This window comes from Athene cunicularia (genome assembly GCF_003259725.1).
Source record: "Athene cunicularia isolate RWA chromosome 8 unlocalized genomic scaffold, athCun1 chr8_part1, whole genome shotgun sequence".
Lineage (NCBI taxonomy): Eukaryota > Metazoa > Chordata > Aves > Strigiformes > Strigidae > Athene > Athene cunicularia.
Window position 1 is genome coordinate 4479234 of NW_020799109.1, and position 24354 is coordinate 4503587.

Here is a 24354-nt window from a genome sequence, read left to right on the forward strand (position 1 = left end):
TTGGTGTTTGGAAAAGAGCATTTTAGGGAGCTGTCACAGATGGAATATGATATGGTAAGATTTTAAAGAAAAAGTCAAAATACTCTGAAATTGTTAGTGCTTTTTTTTTAGCGTTGAGAGAGTCCAATTAATGAATTGAGCAAACAAACCTTATGGTGTCCTTCATAAGTTTTGAACTTCATGCTTAGAAGCCTGCAGAGCATCCTTATCAGTTACCTCCTCCTTTCATCCCCATCCTTTTTCAGAGTTCCCTTTCCATCAGCAAACTGCTGAGGTGCACACGGTAGTTAAAGAGCACATATGTATCAAACATTTCTAACTGTGTTATTGTAATATAGCAAGAACTACAGAAATCAGGTAGAAGTGATAAAAGTGTAGCTAATGGGGATATGCTGACATCTGTCTCATTTTTTTGTGCTGATTTGAGCATTCTTTGGCACTTGTTTAAGGTCTTCTCTTCTAAGCTGTCACTTTGTAAGGTAATACTCTCTGCCAGCATTCAGTTCTAATTTTTTTTTTTCATTGGATCAACTTATTTTTCTTTAATTGCTTTCTTTTAAACTATCCATTGCACTAATTTCTGTAACTCGAGTTCTGTGACTTTCTGTTCTAAAGCCAGTGAAACTTGATAGTCCATATACAAATGTCACTGTATTCCTGTCTGAGAGTGTGAGATAATGACAGAAGTACAAGGATATATTCAAATCACATTTTTTGTATAAATTTGTCCACCTTACAAATCGGAACAGAAATATACAGATAGAGAAAAATTACAAATTCAGATGGAGATTCAGGAAGGTATAGAAAGGTTTGTCAAATTGTGATGCCAAGCTTAACTGTGTATTAGGAAAATGCCAGATACAAGACGCTATAGGACCAAATTTATTTTATTTTTGATCTGTGATCAGTTTACTTCTTTTTAAGTTTACTAATCTTTAACTTGTGGGTCTGAAAACCTGGACTCTAATACACTGGCCTTGGCTACATGAAATAAAAATGTATTAAAATTTAGACTTAACTAAGTTGTGTATAGCTGCTAAATTAGTTTACCGATTAGTCATTTATCTGTCTCTTATACACATCTCTCGTGCGGGCTCCTCGGAGTGACACGTCTTCCTCCCTCACCTTCCCTGTCCCCCGCCCCGCTCCCTCACGGCTGCTTGTATCGCGATAGTCGCGCCAGCACTGAGGTCAGGGGGTTGCTTGCGTACGGGATGCCGGGCGCTGAGGGCCGGCAGCCGAGGTCAGCACCCCAAGGGCGGCTCGGAGCGTCAGGCCGCTGCCAGAAGGGGAGGCCGAGGAAAAGGCGGGAGGAGCTGGTGGCGCTGGTGGCGCGGTTCCTCTCTGAGGGGAGCGGGGAGGGAAGCGGAGGCCACTGCTTGAAGCCAGCGGGTGAAAATGCCCCCTCGCGGACGGGGGGTGTCCGGGTCCTGCCGGCGGGCAGGCTTTTCCATTTTCATCCCTCGTGAGTAAGACCGGCAGGGACACACTTGGTTTTCGCTGTGTTGAGTCGTTTTGTTTCTAGGCTGGGTGTGGAGCAAACGTGCGCCCTGTGTTCAGGTGCAAAGTGTTAGCAAAATGCTCAATAGATGGTGGTTTTCCTCAGTGTGTATGAGTGGCACCTGTGGCAAAGAGCCCTGCATGGACGGGACGTGCCTTCCACCTGCAGGCATTCTGATCTGGTGGTAATAAAAGTGAAAGAAAAAAAATCACGTTTTGTTCTCAGCGATAAAAGACAGTGGCTTTTTCACAGTTAAAAGCAGATTGGTACCTTAAAACTCAAACATGCAGTTGTAGCTGATAATTTGTGCAGCGCTGCTGTTGACAAACAAATACATGGTATCTCCTCAGCTGAAGTAATGTTTCAGAGTTTCGTGTTTGGGTGGTTTTCGTAATACCTCTGCTTTTTTTTTTTTTTTTTTTTTTTTTTAGTCTTTTAGGGTAACCAACCAAAGAAGTTATGACTATCATCTGTGGTCTAAAGTTGCTGGGCAAGAAATGTATTTTCTTTCATTTGGCTTTGACCAAGCGGGGGAAGTGCAATAATTTCTATAGGTGTTACGCAGGATATTGCCGAACTCAGGTCAGTTGTGCACGAGATAGATGCCAAAGGCTGGATTTGCGTGGAAGTACCAGAAACTGTTTTTTGACTGGAAGCCCTGACTACTCTAGAAACTTCATCAGCAAAGGACAGAGATGTCTTCCGAGTGTCTCAAATACAGAAGCGTACAAGAATGCACACTGCAGTTTGGGAAGGTTTTGCCTCCAGTCTTCTTGGCCACTGAGGGAGAAGACTGCATCCCTCCAGATCAGTTCTGTAGGGCAACTCCCACATCATTTTTCTGCTTTGAACATTCACATCATCAGGTCTTTTCGCACATCACTGTCATTTCAGGCTGCACCTGTTCCTCTTTTCTGGATTATTGTTAAACCAGCTCAGAAATTACTTGCTATCATTCTTGGCAGGTAAAATACTATCTTACTTCCTCTCTCTGTGTAAGACCCCATTATGCAAAGATGTTTGCACGAGTCTGTGAAGAATGGTAGGTGTTTTTATAGTATTTTCATTTTAATATCTCTGCAAAATTTTTTAGGGCTGGGGGATAGACTGACAGTTTGCTCAACAAGAAGTTATTTCCGTTTTCAGAGGTGTTTAGATGTATCTTTTGCTCTTGTTCTCATTTATATGGGAGAGGGGGATGAACCAAGACACTAAGGGGCATTCCTTCTGTGGGAGGGAAGAAATGGAATGGAGTAGAAGCCAACACAGTCCATAAGCTCTAATGTGCAGTGAGACTCTAATGGAGAATACAGCAAGGGCAGACACAAACAAATTCCTTTTTTAACTATGTCCTAAGTTAACACTGTTTGTACCTTACAGGAGCATAAGAAATTGGTGGAAAGCACTTCCTCCTAATAAAAGAGAACATCTAAAAGAAAGTGCAAGAAAAAATAAATGGAAGATACTCCTGGGTGCCAGTAGCTTAGGAGTTTTATTTATTGTGTTTTACTTTACTCATTTGGAAGAGACACCCATCACTGGGCGCGCTCGGCTGTTGGTGTTTGGAAAAGAGCATTTTAGGGAGCTGTCACAGATGGAATATGATATGGTAAGATTTTAAAGAAAAAGTCAAAATACTCTGAAATTGTTAGTGCTTTTTTTTTAGCGTTGAGAGAGTCCAATTAATGAATTGAGCAAACAAACCTTATGGTGTCCTTCATAAGTTTTGAACTTCATGCTTAGAAGCCTGCAGAGCATCCTTATCAGTTACCTCCTCCTTTCATCCCCATCCTTTTTCAGAGTTCCCTTTCCATCAGCAAACTGCTGAGGTGCACACGGTAGTTAAAGAGCACATATGTATCAAACATTTCTAACTGTGTTATTGTAATATAGCAAGAACTACAGAAATCAGGTAGAAGTGATAAAAGTGTAGCTAATGGGGATATGCTGACATCTGTCTCATTTTTTTGTGCTGATTTGAGCATTCTTTGGCACTTGTTTAAGGTCTTCTCTTCTAAGCTGTCACTTTGTAAGGTAATACTCTCTGCCAGCATTCAGTTCTAATTTTTTTTTTTCATTGGATCAACTTATTTTTCTTTAATTGCTTTCTTTTAAACTATCCATTGCACTAATTTCTGTAACTCGAGTTCTGTGACTTTCTGTTCTAAAGCCAGTGAAACTTGATAGTCCATATACAAATGTCACTGTATTCCTGTCTGAGAGTGTGAGATAATGACAGAAGTACAAGGATATATTCAAATCACATTTTTTGTATAAATTTGTCCACCTTACAAATCGGAACAGAAATATACAGATAGAGAAAAATTACAAATTCAGATGGAGATTCAGGAAGGTATAGAAAGGTTTGTCAAATTGTGATGCCAAGCTTAACTGTGTATTAGGAAAATGCCAGATACAAGACGCTATAGGACCAAATTTATTTTATTTTTGATCTGTGATCAGTTTACTTCTTTTTAAGTTTACTAATCTTTAACTTGTGGGTCTGAAAACCTGGACTCTAATACACTGGCCTTGGCTACATGAAATAAAAATGTATTAAAATTTAGACTTAACTAAGTTGTGTATAGCTGCTAAATTAGTTTACCGATTAGTCATTTATTAATATGTGTGTTTGTTCTGCATGGCAATCAATGATTTTTTTTTTTTTTTTTTTTTGAGGAATTCAAAGATAAAATGTTACCTGAGGCAGATGCACGCTATCAGGTTGTGGAGAGAGTTGTTGGTCATTTATCTGAAAGCAATAAGGACATCCCACAGGTCTCGGCACTCAAGTGGGTTATCCACGTGGTAGATGAACCAGTTGTAAATGCTTTTGTGCTTCCAGTAAGTTGAACCCAATACAAAAAATAATATTGAAACAACATTTTGTTTATGTGTCTTCTACCTAATTTTCGCTGTCTCTTTGTTTATAGAATGGTCAAGTGTTTGTTTTCACCGGATTGCTAGATGCAGTTTCTGATATACATCAGCTGTCTTTCATTTTGGGCCATGAAATTGCTCATGTTGTGCTGGAACATGCAGTAAGTATTTAAAGAAAGCTGTCTAAAATTCTTAAATTAATTCTAATGAATCAAGATTTTTTTCCTGTCACTACCAACCAAAGTTTTAGTGTAACTCTAATTCATGAAAAATTGAGTATGAAATGAGAGTATTCTGCTACATATCCTTACTACTCTTGTAGTACTTAACAACTGTCAGAAGTCCTGTAGCAGTCAGTGTTAGCACAGAGTCTGCCAGTGCTTTCTTTCCATACCTGCACAGATGGATTATGGCTCACTAGTAACAATCACTTAGAACTTGGTCTGCAGACACCACTCCTATAGCGCCAACATAAGGAACTAGAGGCACTCAGAAACTCACTTTGTTACTCCTACACTTGTTAATATCTAGAGAAGTGGATATACTTTAATAAATTATTCTAAAATATGTGATATTTTTATTATAGTAGCACACAGTTTTATAATGCCAGATTCTAGAATGCCTGGAGCTTGATTCTGCATTTACAGGTGATTGCTTTCGCAGACTTTATTTTTCCATACCCTGATGTGGATGTGTTGAAAGTGATAGTTCTTTGCCATTTGAACAGAATGAATGTAATAATTTTGTTGTGCTTTGTAGGTACAACTATGAAAAAAGAGGGTGGTATAGAAATATGGCTCATATTGTTAGAGATTGAGGTGATTTGCTATAAAGTGCTTTTTCGCCTCCAAATTGATTTCTTTTGGTGCACGTCATTTAAACAAATTGTGTTCATTACCAATCTATCAGTTTGAGAAGACATAATGAGAAGCTTGTAAACATAAAGAGCCTGCTAAAATCACAAAACTAATCTGGAAATGGGTAAATAAATTTTAAAGGCAGTAGAAGTACAGGAGAATTGGTTTACCACATCTTATATGATTTTGGATGAGCAGCAGTTCACATCATAGTTTCTTGGGCTCAGCTGAGCCTACTAACTTGGTAAACTTCTCAAAATATCTAATAATAAAAAGAACTTACCTGTTTGTATGGAACTTGTGTCACCCAGCTGGCACAGAAAAAAGTATTGCATGATCCAGCTTATAAGTGCTCACATCTTTGTTGCATATCAAGTAGAGCTCTGAAAAATAGAAGAATTTACATTTCTTTGTTCTGGATCTCTCAATTTCTGAAATTAAAGGAATGCAACAGAAAATAAAAAATAAATATATTATACCTAGTGTTCCTTTATCCTGTTAGTGTTCCTGTCTAAATGATGTGTATCTTGTCTCAATTTAATGTAAAGAACAGTGTTATAAGTCTTTTTATAGATTTTTGTTGTTGTTGTTCAAACTGAGGTATTTCATGGCCTTTTTACTGAAGAACTCTGTCTGCATGCTGCGTCATTTTATCTCAAGCTTTGATCTCTTGAATCAGGAGATAGCCAAAATGTATTTGTTCAAGCTGTATTTATGCAGTTGGGTGAATTCTAGACTGAAAGAACCTTGTATCCAACTGATTTTTTTCTTTTGTGCAAGCAGAGGAACTTGTGTTTGCCCTCTTCCTATGCACAGGGAAAAAAAAAAAAATTTTTTTTAAAGTGTTTCCAAAGTCTGTTACATTCTGAAGAAACGTCAGTAAGGAATGAAAACAGGACAATTTCTGTTTACAGGCAGAGAAAGCCAGCCTGGTTCACTTCTTGGATTTTCTATCACTCATCTTTCTTACTGTGATTTGGGCCATCTGTCCTCGTGATAGTTTGGCAGTTGTTGGCCAGTGGATTCAGAGCAAGTTGCAGGAGGTAAGACTGACATTTTGTATTATCCTTCCTGAGTTCCATGGAAAAATGTTTTTAATCTTGGGAGATAGTACCCCTAAATAGTATGTTTGGGGAAGAAGATTAGAGGAGAAATGTTCTAAGCAAAAAATTAATATTTGAGTATGTTTTTGAATGAAATATGTTTTTATAAATCTGCATCTGCTTTAGTTGATACATACTTTCATTTGTCATCTTGAAGAACTTTAGATCTCCCTAAATGACTGGATTTAGCTGGACAGGCTTCAAGTACCTGCTTGCCAATTAAGTTAGATGATTGTCTTTTTGAAATGTAGCTCATTCTTTAAAGTTTTATGTGTTGAAATGCTGTGTTTTTATTTTGAGTAGCTGTTAAATATATGGATTTTTTTTAATACTTGTTAGTGGTAAGAATGGTTTCCCAGATTAGAAAATTGAGAATCTAGACAATCTTAAAGTATAAACCATGCTATAATAAAACTTACTGAAATAATCTTTTCAGACAGGGTATATTCCAGTAAAGTAAAATTCAGAGGCTTTGCGGTGCCAGTTTTTTCCAGCATTCTAATTTACTCTCTGCCTCTGGACAGTTACTGATCCATTTCTTTTTTAAAAAGTGAGGTTTTTTAAAATAAATTTTGCTTAGATCATAAAACTTGAATCTGAATTTAAGTGAAAGAGCTCTTCATCTTCTTTGACTTCTCTTGATGCTTCTCCTGAGATTTCCCCCGCTTCCTCAGAAACATGAAATTAAACATAACCAATCTGTTTTGGTAGTTCTCATGCTAATGGGTAGATGTGTGGATTCTGAACATAAATTTTCTCTAAAGAGCTTGGATATTTGAACAAGTAGCTAAGAAAGCAATACATTGATGAATGCTAGCCAGCATTTTGAAGAGCTGAATGTGGTAAAAACAAAGTGTGAATCAATCCTGAGACTGTTCATAATTTAGACAGCAAGATTTAACTCCCTGTCAGCATCTTTTCTCCTCTTCTAGGCTAACTGCAACTGGTATTTTGGCATCATGGATTGGAGTTGTGCTTTAGATTGCAAATTGAATCTGGGTTTAAGCTCATAGTCCCAGTGTGCTATAGGAAAAATCTATCATGTATGAGTAGCGGCCTGGTTTAAAACACTGATCAAACTCCTCTTCAGTGACATTAAACATATCCATATGTAATGCAGAATAAACAGGTGATTAATACTTGCAAAGCTTTCATCCCATATACATAAGATGCTGAATAGAAATTTTTATTTCTGTTAGTCATCCAGGAGTACAGTGTCTGTTTCCTCCATTCAACGTTTGCCTAAAGTGCTTATGCAAATAAGAATCTTTCTGCATGTTTTCTCAGGATGTTTCTTTTCCTTTTCTATTATCTATAGTAATTCTATTTTACTTTTTCAGGTTTTAGCATCCTACTTTTTGAAATGGTACTTTGCTTTTGTTTCAGTATTCATTTTTCTTCTATGTCCTCAGAGGCTTAATTTTTTTACCTACTGACTATTGTTTAGTTTTTATTATTGGCTATTAGTTCCTGGTGACTCTTTGTAGGCCGTTTGGCATGTTAGCTCCAGTTCTGTTTTTTTCCCCAAAGCTAGTGGGTTTGCTTGCCTTAAGAAATTTTTCTCTTATGTGATTGCTGAGTAGTTCTTTAGTCATGTATTTCTGATCTGAAACATGTTGGCTTTGTTTTTACAGCAGCATTTATTTTATATGGGAACTAAAACCTAGGATTTATGCTTGAAATAGTACAAAGCATGACCCTGAGCTTTACTCATGTCCTGCACACTAATATGTACAGATACAGTACTTCATATTTCCTTTCTTATCCATCTCACACCAACAGATTTGTATTTCATTTAGAAACTGGTGATTTTTGTATAGTCAGCTTACGTGGAACTTCCTTTTCTTTCACATACACAGACAGATCTGGTAATGATTTGGAAAATCAGATCTTGTCTCTTTATGATATCCAATTTCTGACAGCTATTTTAGATCTGATTTTGAATATCTAATTTTTCATTTCAACACATTATCAAAAGGTTTTTCCAACAAGTTCATTTTTGAGTAGCAGATGAGTAGTAGTGTGTGTTAGATGCCTCAAGACCCTTTTAGGTGACCACTGCTGAGACTTTATTGGCTAGAAGCACACTGTGAAACAGAGTCCAAGTTTTCTCAAGAGATTCAGATTACCTTATAGTTTTAATTTTAGATCTGAAGAAGAAACACATAGAATTTTCAGAAATTGCAGAGGACACATTTAAGACTCTTAATGAAGTTTTGATAATGAACAGAACATAACAAATCTGGAACCCTGCTTGGTCATAAGCTATATCTGGCGTGAGATTTTCTGTGGAATCATATCACAATCTCTTTAGGCTTGTGTCTTGTCTGCAACTGGCCAGGAGCAGATACAGAGGAAATGTAAGGGAAGTAACAGCAATTATAGGGTGATAGTTTCTTCAGATGCCATCCCTGCTTCCAGTCTGCAGCATGGGTAGGTCCTGAACTAGCAATTACTGTTGTGTTTATTTTTAAAAATCCAGCCATATTTTTGCTGGCAGTATTAGGATAGACATACAGGTAAATAGTAATATCCTAGTGCTTAACTGTGAATGCAAATAAAACTTTAAATGCATATCTTTTTATTAGCATCTTCTTGCTGTCCCAGATTTCTTTTTCTAGATGGTCTATTAAGACACATGAATTCAGACCATCAATTTCCTACTTCTTAAACTCCTGCAAATTTTTTTTTTGAGATGGATGCTACTCCTTCATATTTAAAATTGTTGGAAACCTCCTTGAGAAGAAAACCCCACGTTGTTCTAACTGAAGAAATAGATAATTACCTGATTGTACAAGCCACTGTTCCAGTTAGTGCTTTGGGTAGTCCTGTTGCCTGTTACCAGTTTCATTTCCCTGTCAGAGAAATGTTTGCTAATTAAACAAATAGTTTATCTGTCTAACTGGGAAATGGTTCTTCAGGAATATATGACAGACTAGCCAGGGGTATCTTTGTTGTTCAGTAAATACACGCACTCCAGTAGACCCAGAGCACTTTTCAAGGCAGTATATATACCACTTCAAGTAATTGCTATCTTCAGAGGATTTAAAAAAATACATTTGTAATTGCAATGTTTAAGGTCTGTAAGGAAACTAAGAATTTAGAAAGTGACCTCGTCTATGCTTACTTATAAACCAGCATATTTTGTTTTAAAAAAACCATAGAGGATCAGCTTTGATTGGCTTTTATTTCTGACCGAGTAAAGAAATTACCAGAAAGGAGTAAAAAGTTATAGATACTTTTATGTACTTGGGGACTGGACCACTTCTTTGGTGCTCTTCACTCTTCATTTCTGTTTTGTCTTTTTTTTTTTTTCCCCCTCCCCAGAACTTATTAAGGAGGACATATTTTTATAACCAGATAAAGAGCTGATAAAACCTTTTTCTCTTTGCTAACCTTGCACTTCCCCATTCTTCAGCTACTATTTCCTAATTGATGCCCAGAGCAGAATATTGTGACATGTTCCTTATCTCTGCAGGAGCAGGCTGTTTTAACAAGTCCTGATTTGCATTTACTATAACCTGATATACTAGGGCAAGGCTGCCCAAATCTACATGAATTATAGATGCCAGAAGATCCTGAGTTATATGACTAAGTAACCATTTGAGAAAACTACCCCTGTCTCTTAGTGTATATTAATAAAATGTCATACCCTAGGAAAAAAAGGGAGAGGAGTTGGTCAGATTTATGTCTTCCAGTTTGATTTCTCGAGGGCAATTTGCAACTTGTGTTGGGGGATAGTCATGACAAAGGAGTGATTTCTGCAGGAAAATGTTTATGATTGCATTCCATACTGTAGGCTGTTTACCATACAAAACAGTTCATACCAAGTTTAAAGACAGTCATAAAAGTTTAAGGGAGCCACTGGAATTTTTTACATCCAGTTGCTACAACAAAAATCTTAATGCGAATAAAAGAGTGAAGTGAAAAAAAATCTGGTTTAAAGTTGGCATTGATCCTTTGCTGCAAAATGCTGTGATTGGCTGACGAGAGGGGCCATGAAAACGTGTAATTTGAATTAATTTCCACTGAATACAGGTCAATGAATTACATATAATGGAACTAAAGATTACGTTAAGAAAATTCATACTGCTCATGTGCAATGTGAACATGATAGATAAACACCATTTATGAGAAGGTTAGAAAAATAGCTACGTTGCTCCAGCTTTGTATACATTCAAACCCAAGAAATAGAACTCTGATGTGATTCTTTGCAGTTTATGTTTGATAGACCATACAGCAGAACATTGGAGGCTGAAGCTGATAAAGTGGGACTTCAGTTGGCAGCAAAGGTAACTGCAACTTGTTTGGTTTGTTAACATTTTACCAGCCATTTTTCAGTTTCCATTATAATCAGGGAGTTTCACGCTTCATAGAGGTAAGGGGGAGGGTTAGGGTTTCCAGATTTTTAAAGTGTAGACTGATGGAGTAATCGGAAATAAAAGTCTGTAGGGAATGTCAAAGTCATTCTGGCTAAATTTTGTGTAATAATATTGTACAGTTTGCATTATTAACTGCCCAATATACTTTCTATATAGTTTATTGCAATTAGAAGAGAAAGACACATTTATAAAGAGGAGAATGCTAAGTAGTGAGCTTCAGAAGTAAGTAGGATGTATTTGTATGTAAAGATATAACTTACCCTTTAGATTTTTGTTTCACTTAGCTTCCATCTATTGTGAGAAGTTCTGAGGAACACTATCCTATGGTGCACCTAAAATATTCTGATCTATAATATCTGTTCTCATAACAATTAGTAAAATTTAAGAACTTTTAGATAATGTGATTATATATTATGTAATTGCTGATATTTACAAAGTATATCGGTATTGTTCTAGTACTTAAAGGTTTAGTCTAAACAGAACCATAAAAATAACGCAGCTTTGATAAAGTGAGACAAAAATTTGGTCAGAAACTACTCAGCATTTTTTTTTTTTTCATAATTTTTTGCAGTCACTTTTTTTTGTCCCTGTGGATTTTAATTCTGAATTAAAGAAACTAACTCTATTTCTAGCTAAGTGCAGTAGAGGCAGGTGTTAGATAACTATGAGAGCAGCACCATCTAGTGTTAATATTTCATAAGGGAAATTTCTTGATAATTATTAATATTTCTTCAAGGAAGAGTTTTTAAAATTCACATGACTTTGGGATTGAAACTGCATTTGTAGTTTGAAGTCATTTAAGGGAATAATGCAATCCATGAAAAACTGTAATTGGTGTGTGGGTGCTCACTGCTTTGTAGTACCGAAGATGTAGGGCCATACAGGAAAGAACAAGCAAAGTTGTATCTCAGCATTTTGCTGCTTCTGCAGATAAAATTTTTATAGTAATAATTTTGAGAAATAAATTCAAGGAATAAATCACCACTTCTGTATTTTTGTGAAAAGAAGAAAAAAAGAAAAGCAGTTTTCTTACCTTCTGAGTATTTGTTTCTTTCTCTCTTAAACAAATGATTAATGTAAAAAATCTTTTTTTCCCCTTCACTTAAATGCAAATATAAGGGAGTCTGTTGGTGATACACAAACGTCTTTCTTAGAGTTATTGTTCCATGAGTTTCCATGCTTAAATTTATACTTTTATGGAGAACAACAGGAGTCCTAGTTCTGCAGAATTACTGTTTTAACCTGTTGCAGATTACAAAGATCACCCTTGAAAAAGTCAGTGTAATCACTCACAGAAAAGCCTTTGCAGTTCAATTTTAGAGATATTTAAGTATGAATTATTATCACTTTATATTTTTGACTCTAAACTTCCTGTAAATTTGCCTAAATCTGTGGAGACAATTAATTTGTTCTTCCGCTGTACTTTGTCTAACAAATATAAAAGAATAAGCAGCTGAGGTTTTTTTAAAGAACAAGGATGTGCCAAAAATTGTGATTTTTTTTTTTTTTTTTTTTCTCCTGAATTGATTCAAATGTAAGGTTTTTTTAAGGTCATTGGTATTACATAGGAACAAAGAAACAAATCCAGTGTCTATATGGATGAGTTTCTACTGCATTTAGGTATTTTAGAACATCCTCTTTCTGTCAGGTGTAAGGGGGGCCTATTTAAAAAGGCTTTGAAAATTTAAAACTTCAGATGTCTTTTGTAATTCAGTATCCATTAGAATGTGTATTGCATGACTTTTAAAAAACAGTGGTGTATATATTTCCTTTCTGTTTTCAGGCTTGTGTGGACGTAAGAGCAAGCAGTGTATTTTGGCAACAAATGGAATTAGCAGAAGACATTCAAGGGCAACCCAAGTTACCAGAGTGGCTCTCCACACACCCTTCTCATGAAAACAGAGCTGAGCACTTAGACCGGCTTATCCCAGAGGTGAGCAGAGTCTCGAAGGAAGTGCGTCTTTTTCTCTTAGGAAGGTTGCCAGAATTAGTTTGGTATTGATTCATGAGCTACTTTGGTATTGATTCACTTACGTACTTCTTTAGCATTGTGCTTATCTTTGTCTTTACAGAAATTTTTCTGTTCTAAAGCTCTCAATCTTAAAGGTTTTATTAAACAAGGAAAAATTAAGATAGCACAAATTAAATGCAATTCTAGTCGTCTTATTTTTTTCTTTTCTGATTGAAGTGTAGTATCTTTGCTTTTGAATGGCTTTTTGGTATAGATATGACAGTGTCACAGGTCTCATCCTTTTTTTTTTTTTTTTTTTTTTTTTTTTTTTTTTAAGTTACACCCCTAAACTATCTTGACTTCTCTTGCTTTGATATCTAGCCCTAGGCTGTCAAATAGATTGCTCCATCCTATCCTGTCTCTCTGTGATGTGGGATTGAATACACTGAGTAACTGCCTCAGAAGAATGTCATATCCCCAGTAGAAGATTTCTTAATAGCCCTAGTTATGATAGGTCTCTGTAGATTTTGCAGCCTGCTTTTTTCTTCACATCTCTGTTCTGTCACATTAGGGAGCAAATTTTACCCCACTCCAAGGAACTTGAGCTAATTCATGCAATTGCCCATCAATCTGCAGTCTCTCTGTTCTTTCTTCCAGATTTCCTCTCAGAGGAATGCCAAGTGGATAGCTGCTTGGGGATTCTCTTAATTTGATGTTCTACTTGCTGATAGGACAGAGAACTGTTCCACATTTAGTAATCTTAGTTTGTTTACTATTTCTTTAAATAGTGGGTGTTTTAACTACAGAAAAATAATGGATTGGGTTTTGCCTAGTTTTTTCTTTTTAAAACATAGTGTTAAAGCACTTCACAACAGCACTGTTTTTCAGCAAACTAAACGGTGTTTGGAAATTCCCTTTCTTATAAGCAAATGGTAATTTCTTCGTCATCTTTTTTTTTTTTTTAAACTCTCAGTCACTTTAAGTATTTCTCAATTCCAAACTGTAAAGAGTTGAAGATTTATTGGCAGAAGGAGCACTAAAATGTTGAGGTGTTTGCTGATTTCAAAGGAGAAAAAAAGATTTTCATGAATCCTTTGATGGGAATGAATGCAGTAAATATTCTAAATGATAGCATAAATCAAAATCGATGTTAGGGGTGGAAGGTTGGAGACTGGCGAGACTGAATATTTTAAATTAATATATACAAATTCTGTACTTTGCAAAAACAGGTTGTGAGACTGTTTTGATGGATTTTCTAACACATTAGAGCAGCTGAATGGAAAATTATACTTGTTGTGGAACCTCAGTTTTAGTTAGATTGAACATAAAGGGTTCAGGATTCTTTATTTTCATACAGTTATTGACTGGCTTATAAAGTGATAATGAAATAAATTACTACTTCTGTTCTACCCTAGGTCTGAGCAAATAAGTTAAATAACTGAGCAACTGTAGAACTGGCAGTCATGTTAGTTCTGTCTTATCCCTTGCAGTTTAGCAGGTGAAGCAACCTTCGTCTTTTTATAGCCACCCTCACTTCCAGGAGGGGTGGAGGCTAGGAAATCTTCTTCCAAAAGATAATTGAGGAGGAGATGTTTTAATTTGCCTTTTATCTTTAACATTCTTTGGAGTAGGATGAGAAAGCAAGGGCTGAAGGCTTCCTGTTTTTAACAGTTCACTGGATAAGTGAGGTTGCTGCTACAAAAGCAAAATAAAACCGAAGGAAGATATGTAGAGGTGCTGTTGGAGGCTTCTTGTCTGAAGCTCTGACTCCACTCACTCCCCTTCATCTGAGAGCTTCCTTCTTGAAGCTGGATCTCAGGCTTTTAAAGGGAATCCCAGGACTTTGTTGTTCAGTATCAGCGCCTTTTTGTTTCATGGTTCACATACTTAAAGAATGATATGTTTACCATATATTAATGGCCATTAGATATTCAGAGCCCAGGGGAAGAAGCCAGATTTTGTAAAGGACCTTTTTATCTCTCTAGTATGTCTCTGTGAAGAAATGTATTTCTTAAGACTCAGTATCAGATCCATCGTGAGCATTGTTGTGTTTCATACGCTGATGGTTTTGAAGCTGAAATGGTTTTCGGGACAATACAATATCTATTATTAGAGGAGCTACTGCAGCTGGGGGAAATAGGGACAAGTTTTTTGACTTCTCAGGCCACACAGATGTTTTTCTAAAGACTTCTTAAGTAAGTTCACAATAAGAGGGCATCATATGAAGTGAGACTTTTTCTGCAGTTAACAAGATGTCATGTGTCAGTGAAATGACTTAACAGTCTCAGGAAAGCAGGAATATCACAAGGACTCTCTTCTGACATAATTAAAAGACAGGGAGCAAATGAAATGAGTTTTAAAGATCTTGCATCTGGTTTTCTGAACAAGTTGGAAGCTACAGCCAAGATCAGGAATTGGTAAATAAGAGAGCTATAAGCAGTTACGAAGTGGTAATGTCCTTGAAAGGAAATAAAGGAAACTTAAAAGATTTACAGTGGTTTTAAAGGATTTCCCTCTCATACTGGAAAAGATTTGGTTTGTAAACTAGGAAAACAGAATATACTGTTAAATAGGAAACTGAAGTCTCCTAGAATTCCTATGTGGAAGGTGGTGAGGTGCTCGGTGAAGGTCTGTGCATTTTATTTTCGGAAAAGGAAATAAATAATTTTGTACTAGCGGAAAGGATGCTTAAAATTGTTCTGGAGAGAAAAACTGAGGAAGTATAGTGTTGGAGAGAAGCGATAGGGTCTTCTAGTTCATCTCTGAACCTTTTATTTTAATGCTTTGTGGCTTGCTACAGTTTGTCTGCCTCTTCCTAGTGTGCTGTCCAAATAGAGCCATGTGCCTCAGCTGTACTGAATAAAGCAGAAGGTTATCTACTGAGTCTTGCCTGTGACACAGAAATTCATCTTGACATGACATTTGCTTTTTTGGCATCATGTTGTTGGCTCAGATTCCGTTTTTGATTCACTGTGACTCCTGTTTCCCACTCCTTCTTGTGGAAATGCCATGTTGAGATCATTTTGAGAGTAATACTAAGTTGAGATGTGTCACCTCTATTGCTTCTCTTTTGTTTGCTAGGTCAATTAACTTGCCAAAACCAAAGCTAATTAATTTCCTTTGGCAAGACCTGTTCTTGTCAAATCCACATTGGCTGTTTATTATTTCTATTGCTGTTTGGGTAGTTACTGCTTATTCCTCAGTCTGCTGCCTTTTGGATATTGAATATACATTTATTTCACCTTCTTTTCAAAAATGGGTTGGTATTTTTGCCCTTTGTTTATGATGCGAAGATTACTTCAGATAGTTCTAGTACTAGTGTATTAATTAAGCCCTGTCAATGTGAAGACTTAAAGGAAAATGAGAATAAAACATAGTGACCTGTGTTTCTGTCCTCCCCATAAAGTTGTTACATATTTTGTCACAATTTTTCTTTTCTGTGCCAATGGCAGCAGTGGAAGAGTTGAAGTATTATATACAAGTTATTATATATAAGTAATATTATATATAAGTTGCTTTTCTCCTTCATCAAGTAACAAATCTATCCATTCTTTTAATCATTGTTTTGCTACTATTCATTTGTAGAACCTGTTGTCTTCCCTATGCCTGCTAATTGTAGTTCATATTGCAACTCACTGTTCCTTTTTTTTTTCTTTTTCCCTACATGTTTGTGCTATTTCTTATTAGTTTGTGTCAGAATTGCAAGGTCAGAGCACAGGTCTGCCCAGCCAAGGTAATGGCAGTTAATACACAAGAGGCTGTAACCCTTGGCCACGTTTGCGGACAAGAGAATGATGTGGCTTTTCTGCTGAGAGCCCTGACAGCCTGGGAGCGGGGGGACGCACTCCAAAGACTGGAAGGGGTTGCGATGCAGCAGTTAGGCTGGCATCTGTTGCAGTGGTGAAGGATTAATACTGAGAGCGAGAAACCACTTGTTTCTGTATTTGTCTCTGCTGGTAGGCTTTGTATGAAAGCGATAGGATGAGGTAGACCTTCCTCATTCTTATGCTTCCCCCCGCACATTGCAGGAGGTGACTGCAATTGTATCGATAAGAAAAACAGCTTCACCTTTGTTACTTACAAGCAATAGTTTTGATACTTTATTTGAGATCTCCTGAAGCAGTAAGCGTGCAGGTGGTCTTTATTCTGAACAGCGGTACTTCTCTCTTAAGGTTAACCTGAAAAGAACAGCATTAAAGTACTATCAGCTCCCAGATGAATCTATGTACTCATGCTAGCTAGTTCACCTTGTCTCAGTTCTGTCTGTCTTCTTTATTGAGAACACTTCAGTAAAAACAGTCAATGAAACATATTATAATATCAATATGCATGTGCTTCATTAGGAATGCTGTCAAAACAGTTACCGGATTTGAAGTTGCTAGTGATTTTGGAAGTACAGCACGACCAACTGCGTTGGGCTGTTTTATCTTTCAGGAAAAATTATATTATAAGCTCCTCAGCCTGTTACTGGCATCTTAATGATGTTACAGAGCTACTGGCACAAAACAAAATAGCAGCAGTCAGCTGAGCCAGGGTAAGAACACTTTCTAATTGAGGTTGAATGTTGCATGACAGTCACAAAGGTGCATACAAAGGCTACTTTCCCTAGAGTGTGTAGTCACAGGTCTCTGACAGTGAGATGACATGTCAGCACAGCTTTCCATTCTCTAACTGTAGTCTTTTTAATGGCACGTGAGTTGATGGTGTTGAATAGATGCCTTCTACCCCCTTGGACAGCTTTCTGTCCAGCAAGAACACAAAGACATCAGTGGTGTAAAAATGCTAACGCTGAAGTATTGTTTTTTACCTTTGCTGTTGTGACTTCAGTATTTTAGGTAAGTGAAACCATGGAAATAGGCCAGGCACTATATAGCCATGAAAACCAGAGATATAAAATCGCTAAATTAGTTTAAAAGAGGATTACGTTGCCCTTTCCAGGATACAGCCTAAATCTTTATATTTCCATTTGCCTTGAATAATGCTGCTTGACATTAATGCAGTCTTGCAGCAGCTTATGTTCTTGAAGAGAACAAGAGAAAACTCTTGGTTTGTCATAAATGTCAGTTTAGAAATTAATTGGTCACTGAAGCAGAAGAGTGTTCAGTGGTACAGTTACGTTTGGTGACTACATGGACGATCATGCTGTAGAAAAACAAGTCCTGAAAGCTTTATTCATGTTTTTTTAAAGTTAGACAAGAGGAATATTTGCATGCCTAATTCAAACTTCTGTATCCAGTAATTTGAATGTTATATTTCAGCAAGAAACAGGTGGAGAAACTCTTGCTACATTCCTGGAATGCATCTTTTTTTCAAAACCGGTTGTTAAATTTAAATTGTATTTGTTTCTAGCCATTTACAGCAAACCCTATATCAGTTCACTGTAGTAGAGTTAGGAAGAAATATGTTTTGGTACCTACTTACAAAAAAAAAAAGAGTTATGCTCTTCTATTTTAAAATCTACTGTAGTAAGATGTTTCCAGTGTCTCCTATGGAAGAATAGCAAATTGTTTCAAAATGGTGGGCAAATACTTTTGCATGGGTGTATTGGAATATTTGATTTGATGTTTCAGCCCTTGCTAGTGTATGTAAAGCAGTAAAATTTCTGCTCTGTTTTTTTAAGCATGGGACTGCTGTGGAAACAGCGTTCACAGAATCACAGAATTATCTAGGTTGGAAAGGATCCTGGAGATCATCTAGTCCAACCGTTTGCCTAGCACAGTTCCCACCTACAGCATATCCTTAAGCTCTAAATCGACCCGACTCTTGAACACCTCCAGGGAATGGGGACTCCACCACCTCCCTGGGCAGCCCATTCCAACCCCTTCTGTAAAGAAATACTTCCTAATACCTGGTCTGAACTTTCCCTGGCGCAACTTGAGGCCATTCCCTCTTGTCCTGTTGTTTACTACTAGGCTAAAGAGGCTCAAACCCAGCTCTCTGCAGCTTCCTTTCAGGTAGCTGTAGAGGGTGATAAGGTCTCCCCTCAGCCTCCTCTTCTCCAGACTAAACCTCCCCAGTTCCCTCAGCCGTTCTTCAGAGGACATGTGTTACAGACCCTTGACCAGCTTTGTAGCCCTTCTCTGGACTCGCTCGAGTAACTCTATGTCCTTTTTGTAGTGAGGGGCCCAAAACTGAACCCACTCATCGAGGGGCAGCCTCACCAGTGCCAAGTACATGGGCAAGAGCGTTACTTCCTCCTTCCTCGTTAATCCATCTGGAACAACTGAATCAACCCTCGCCTTCTGCTAACAGTCCCTAGTACTGGTCAGGAGGCACCTGGCTACAAGTCAGCATAGTTCTGGCCATTACTTTTCGAGAATCCATGGTTATGAAGAGAGGTGGAATCAAATATACATTTGAATTTATTTTTGCCCAAAAGGATTAAAAGTAAAACTGGATGTTAATCTGCCCATAGTCTTATGCTCTTAAAATACAGATAATACTGTATAAAAGTGACCATTGTTTAGTGCTAATATCAGGCTAGTTTTTGACTTGGTGTTTCGTTTTTAAAATCTTGACAAAATAGTTCTCAGCGGAGATGTAGAACCCCCTAAAATTCTACATATAGTATTTTGCTGTATATGATACATAAGAATGTGCTTTTCTTTATTAGTTTAAATGGGTCTTGCAGGAGAATGCATCAACCACTTGCAAAGTACGTTGGACTTAGTTGTGTGGTATCCTGTTAGCTCTAAAATGAGCTGCCTGTTTTTATGGAGTAATTAAAGTATGTTCAGCTTCGTTACAATGAACACCAATTAAGCATCCTTTAAAACCGCTGACTTTATACCACTTTCTAAGTTTCTCCACAGTGCCTTTGAGACGTGAGATTCATCCACCGTCGTACCTTTCTCAGATTGCCCACAAGGCAGAATGAATTGGGATGGGGTGTGCCTGCACTAATGGATTTTGATTCTCTGGGAAATGCTTTGGCTCCTTCGTGTCTCTGCTTTCTAATCTGTAGAATGGAAGCAGTGGTACTTACTCAGCGAGCAGGAGTGACTTAAAGTTTGGTCTCTTAATGCTAATCTTTTAATCCAGATAAAGTTTTACATTCTAGAGACGTTATTTTCTCAGGATACTTGGAAGCTGTGGATTCAAATGCTTCTTGGAGATGAGGTCACTTGTGTTACTGGACTTTAACTATACTGAGCAACCATCTGCATCTCTGTGCTGAACAATTATAATGTCCATTATGTTACTGGAGATTTTCCCCTCCTTTTTTGAGTCAGACACCTATATATAGTTACTTCTATAATAGAACATATCTGATGAAGTAAATTTATTTTCTTGATGCAGTCCTTTTAATTTACATGTGAATGTAAACTAAAAGGTAAAAGGTGCTTACATGGACAAGTATCACATAAAATAGTTGGAGAATTTCTGAACTATTTATGCTGTACCTTTTAGAGTAGCCATTCTTTGAGAGACTGTCAATGAGAAAATTATATTCATTCTTAATTTCTTTCCATTGTTTTGTCATATTGCTACATTTTTTCTCAGGAGTTCTTGGTTTCTGTTGAAAAGTTGTTCAGGAACAACTCAGACTCAGTATGCTCCCTACACTTTATGTGCAAATGCAGACCTTACTGGAAAGCCAAATCACTGACTGAAACCTTTTTTTAATTTGTTTTTCTTCTTTAAATGAGCTTGATTTGTTTTCCTATGTATTCACAGGCTCTTAAAATAAGAGAGAGCTGCAATTGCCCATCTCTTTCTGGACCAGATCCTCGCCTCATTTTCAGACTTAACATGCAACATCTCCTGGAATCATCTAAAGATCAAGAAACCCCAAATTCTACAAAGCGAGAGCTCTCAAAACCAAACCAGGATTTCCCCCCCCCTCAAAAAGTGGAAGATATGCCAGTAACTTTTGCAGTTAAACCTACAAACTAATGATAATAATTTTCACTTTTTATGAAACTTGTGGTCCCTGAAGGTCTGTCTTATAACACAATTTTGTCTTTGAACTATAAAGAAGATGTAGCCACTCATATTCTATGTTTCTTTTATGTGATCTCTCACTCAAAGCAATAAGGAACCATGCCCACACAAGAAGCGCAGCGTGTTGGAGCAGGAAGTTTCTTATTCATCAAGAGTTACTAAAATAAATCACTTCTCAGGGGAAAGATCATCTCCTACAATCCAGTCACACAGTGTAATTTTCAGCTTTATCAGGCTCACCTTGATCAGAGGACAGATGAGCCAGTAGCATCCCTAAAGCAGAGGAAAAAGTACAGTTTTCATCACTTAAGTTGTCTGGTTTATCTTACTGTAATTTGGGTTAGATCTGTTCAGCTTTATTTGAGAAATAATGAGGAGACCTTACTGCCTGTTCCACATACAGTATGTTTAAAAATATTAATCTGAGATGTGGTAATAGCCTATGGGCTAGATACACCCCCACTTAATTAGGTGGATTTACTGCTGGGATTTTCTTCTTTCTCAGGCATTTTAGAATATGGATTGATTCAACATTTTTCTTCAAAGCAACCTGAAAGGGTTGCACAAAGTTCAATTTAAAAAAGGAGTTAAATAATTTTCAAGGAAGTCTTTCTTGTGGAAAAAAAACCCACGCTGTATAAGAACCACTGTAGCACTAGAATGCTTTTCAAGGATGGCTGTTGTCTTTTTTTAAACAATCAGGGCCTTGTTAGAGGCCAGTTTTACTGCAGTGACATTTGATTTGGATATATCCATTGGATGGAAGTGATTGCTGATGTGAAAATCTGTTACACAGTAGACAAATACAAGATTTCTTGACTGCACGGCTTTTGCAGCTGTACCTTATCCTAAAAGGTGACTTCTCTTCAGGAAAGTGGCATCTAATGCTGAGCATCCCCTCCTCCCCCCAGTCCCCTGAAGCCACACACTTTATACCGTGGAAAGCAGTATGCACAATAGAGGTAAAGCTCTGCCTTTCCTGATGGACCAGCAAATATAGCTAGCATGTTGATCGTGATTTGCAACTGTTTGAGTTACCCTTGCTTTGCAGTTGATGAAAATATGGAAATGTTGATCTTGCAGGAAGACACAGAAAGAGGCAGCAGTGAATGAAAACAAAAGAGGGAAATCCCATTCCTTTATCTGTTAAGATGTATTTGCTATTAGGTTTTTTTGTTACTCACTTGTATTAAAACAAAAATCTGTTTCAGGTATGGTAGGTTTTTACAGTGTAATGTATTTTAAACATTTTTATATATATGGAGGGGGCAGACTTTATCATATTTCTTCAATTAAAGCAGAATGCAAACTTTAAAAAAGGAAATAATAACCTATTCAGTGCTGTTGGTGAATATAGTTGGAAAAATAGATTGTGAAACAAGCAATTCCTTTACTGACTTCAGTTGATGAACCGGGGTCCTTTGAGAAATGCCAGCAACTACCTCACTTATCTTTATTCAGAGGTAAGTTGATGTATCTCTAATGTTGATGATTCTAGGTCTGACTATATAGGTCTAGACTGGCTGCTTATTGCTTACAATCTGGTTTTAAATCTCTGTTCAATACTCCTGGCAAGAGGCAGAAGGTCCAGCCTGACCATTTTTCATCCATTCATTTTTATTCTTAGTGACAGGAGTTTTTGTAACAGACGTTCAGTGATGCGTTGAAGCATTTGGACATTGTCACCTGAAGGTAAACAGAAAAATACACCACTTAGATTTCCCTACGGAGCTTATAGTTTATCCTGCAACACCAAGACCCTGCCTCTCTCTCGCTCCAGTGTCAGAACTTGTTTTGTTATCCAGGGCTCCTGGCTGACGTGCAACTTGATGCTTGTGTCTGTTAGGACTAAGGAGAACATAAAAAGAGTTTTTATAGCATTCAAGATGAAGTATGAAACTACCCAAGTTCAGTATTTTTGCTGTCTGCTTTAAGTGGCTTAAGAATTACAGTGGAATGCTGGAGGTGCATTTTTTTTTAAGTTCACCAAAGGAGATTTTTAAAAATTTTTATGTAAATGGTCTTGTAACCGCGATCATGGTGATGTGAGAGGAAGGGTTTCAAGGGAGAGGTAATAGCTTATTAGACCAACAAAGAGCTTATGTGCTTTCTTTAACTACACTGATCTGATAAAACATCTCTCTTCTTACAAACCTTACGTATGCACGCACACACATATGTATGTGTGTATATACATATATGAAAAATACACACACTTATGCAAGAGTTAGGCCTCTGCACTAAAACATTATAGTTTTAAAGTCCAAAATGGTGTGTTGAAAATTTCAAATTTACATCTTGAATTACCTTTAATCAAGTGCTTTGGGAGGGGGGTTGTTCTTTGCTTATCTTGACTGTCCAGCACTGAAGATGTCTTGTGTTCATCTGTCTCTTGGAGGGCACTTTTTCCTTAAATTATTACAGGATGCTATACATTACATCTGGCTATATCGTTAAAGTATTTTCTTTTTTCTTGATCAGAAAAATTACAAAAATGTTGCTTTCCAAAGCTTGGACAAGTCATAGTAAAAATTGCACTTTTAAAATCAAAGAACATACAATAACTTAAAGTTGTGTGTGTATATATAATAATACTTTATATATAATATATATGACACATGATATATAAAATATATTAATATTTAAACTATAATATATTAATATATTATTAGAATTTCAAAATATAACCCTTAGGAAAATACTGTGGTTGCAAGCTTCTAATTGTAGAAACTTTCACTATAGAAACTTTCATTGCAGTTGTGTAACAGTATGTCACAGGAAAAATAGATCTAGAAACATTGAAGGAATTCTGTACTTGAAAGAGGCATGTCACACAGAGGGAGAATAAGCGAGAAAAGGTAAGATAGATCAGTAAAAATGCATCTATGTTTTCACCATCAATACTGCACGCTCTACTTCCAGCTTCCTGTTGAAAAACTAAATAGATAGTACAAATTTCACTAAATCTCTTAATGCATTTCCTGTGTGGGAACATTGAGAGATGTGATAAGCAGGGGATGTGCATTCAAGGCAGTCCTGTAATAAAAACGGCTCCTTTATAAACTTGAAATACATAAGTGCCACGAAAGCAAAGCACACAGTTGTTAGAATGCTCTTTGTTCTTGAATTCTGTTTGTAGACACTAAAAGAGAACAATCCAGCAAGCTTGATGCTTTTTTTCATATATTATGTAGGCTGCCACAGCTTTTTTTTTTTTTTTTTTTTCTTCCGTGTGGTGTTTGTATCTCAGTACCTCTGGTTGAAAAACTCCTTTTCAGTATAATAGTCTGTTGTAAGCTATTTTGCTGCCATCAACATTCTCTCTGCTGAAAATCCTTGTTTTTGCAGATCTTCGGAGTTTTTGAAGGGGGAGCAGGATGATCACAGAGTGTGGTAGTAGAGGTAGCAGGATAAGACTTTTCTGTCAGCAGTACACCATGGCTTCTTTAGGTTTCCAGCGCATATTGCAGAGTGCTTTAGTCACCCGCAGTAAGGACTGATATCAGTAACTAGTATTTATGAGGTGCTTCAAGTGATGTAGGAATGCAAGTTAAGTTTTTGCATAATACCTGCTTGGGTGAACAGCTTTGTAACAGCTTCTTATTGAAGAAACTTAGAGTGATTTTAGCAAAGCTTTGCACATCAGTGAAAAAAAATCTGGGCTGGACCTTTGGCGTTCTGAACCATTCCTTAGCTTCCTGCGGCACGCTGCAAAACGTCCGTGTGTCTAAAGCTC

At 37.0% G+C, this 24354-nt stretch overlaps 1 protein-coding gene across 1 annotated transcript; it reads left to right on the top strand.

Annotated features, from left to right (window-relative positions):
• Positions 1–1092: 1092 nt before the first annotated feature.
• Positions 1093–21841, top strand: OMA1 (OMA1 zinc metallopeptidase). Its single transcript, XM_026854443.1, has 9 exons — positions 1093–1243; positions 1941–2466; positions 2882–3110; positions 4172–4345; positions 4435–4542; positions 6153–6281; positions 10559–10633; positions 12507–12656; positions 20352–21841. Exons 2-9 carry the CDS (start codon positions 1961–1963, stop codon positions 20568–20570), a joined length of 1590 nt encoding a protein of 529 aa, XP_026710244.1. The 5' UTR covers positions 1093–1243; positions 1941–1960; the 3' UTR covers positions 20571–21841.
• Positions 21842–24354: the final 2513 nt, after the last annotated feature.

Coding starts and splice junctions, on each gene's coding strand:
- OMA1 (XM_026854443.1), top strand. CDS start 1,961: ATGACTATCATCTGTGGTCTAAAGTTGCTGGGCAAGAAATGTATTTTC. Junction 2,467..2,881: donor CTTGCTATCATTCTTGGCAG/GTAAAATACTAT, acceptor TGTACCTTACAG/GAGCATAAGAAATTGGTGGA. Junction 4,346..4,434: donor TAAATGCTTTTGTGCTTCCA/GTAAGTTGAACC, acceptor CTTTGTTTATAG/AATGGTCAAGTGTTTGTTTT.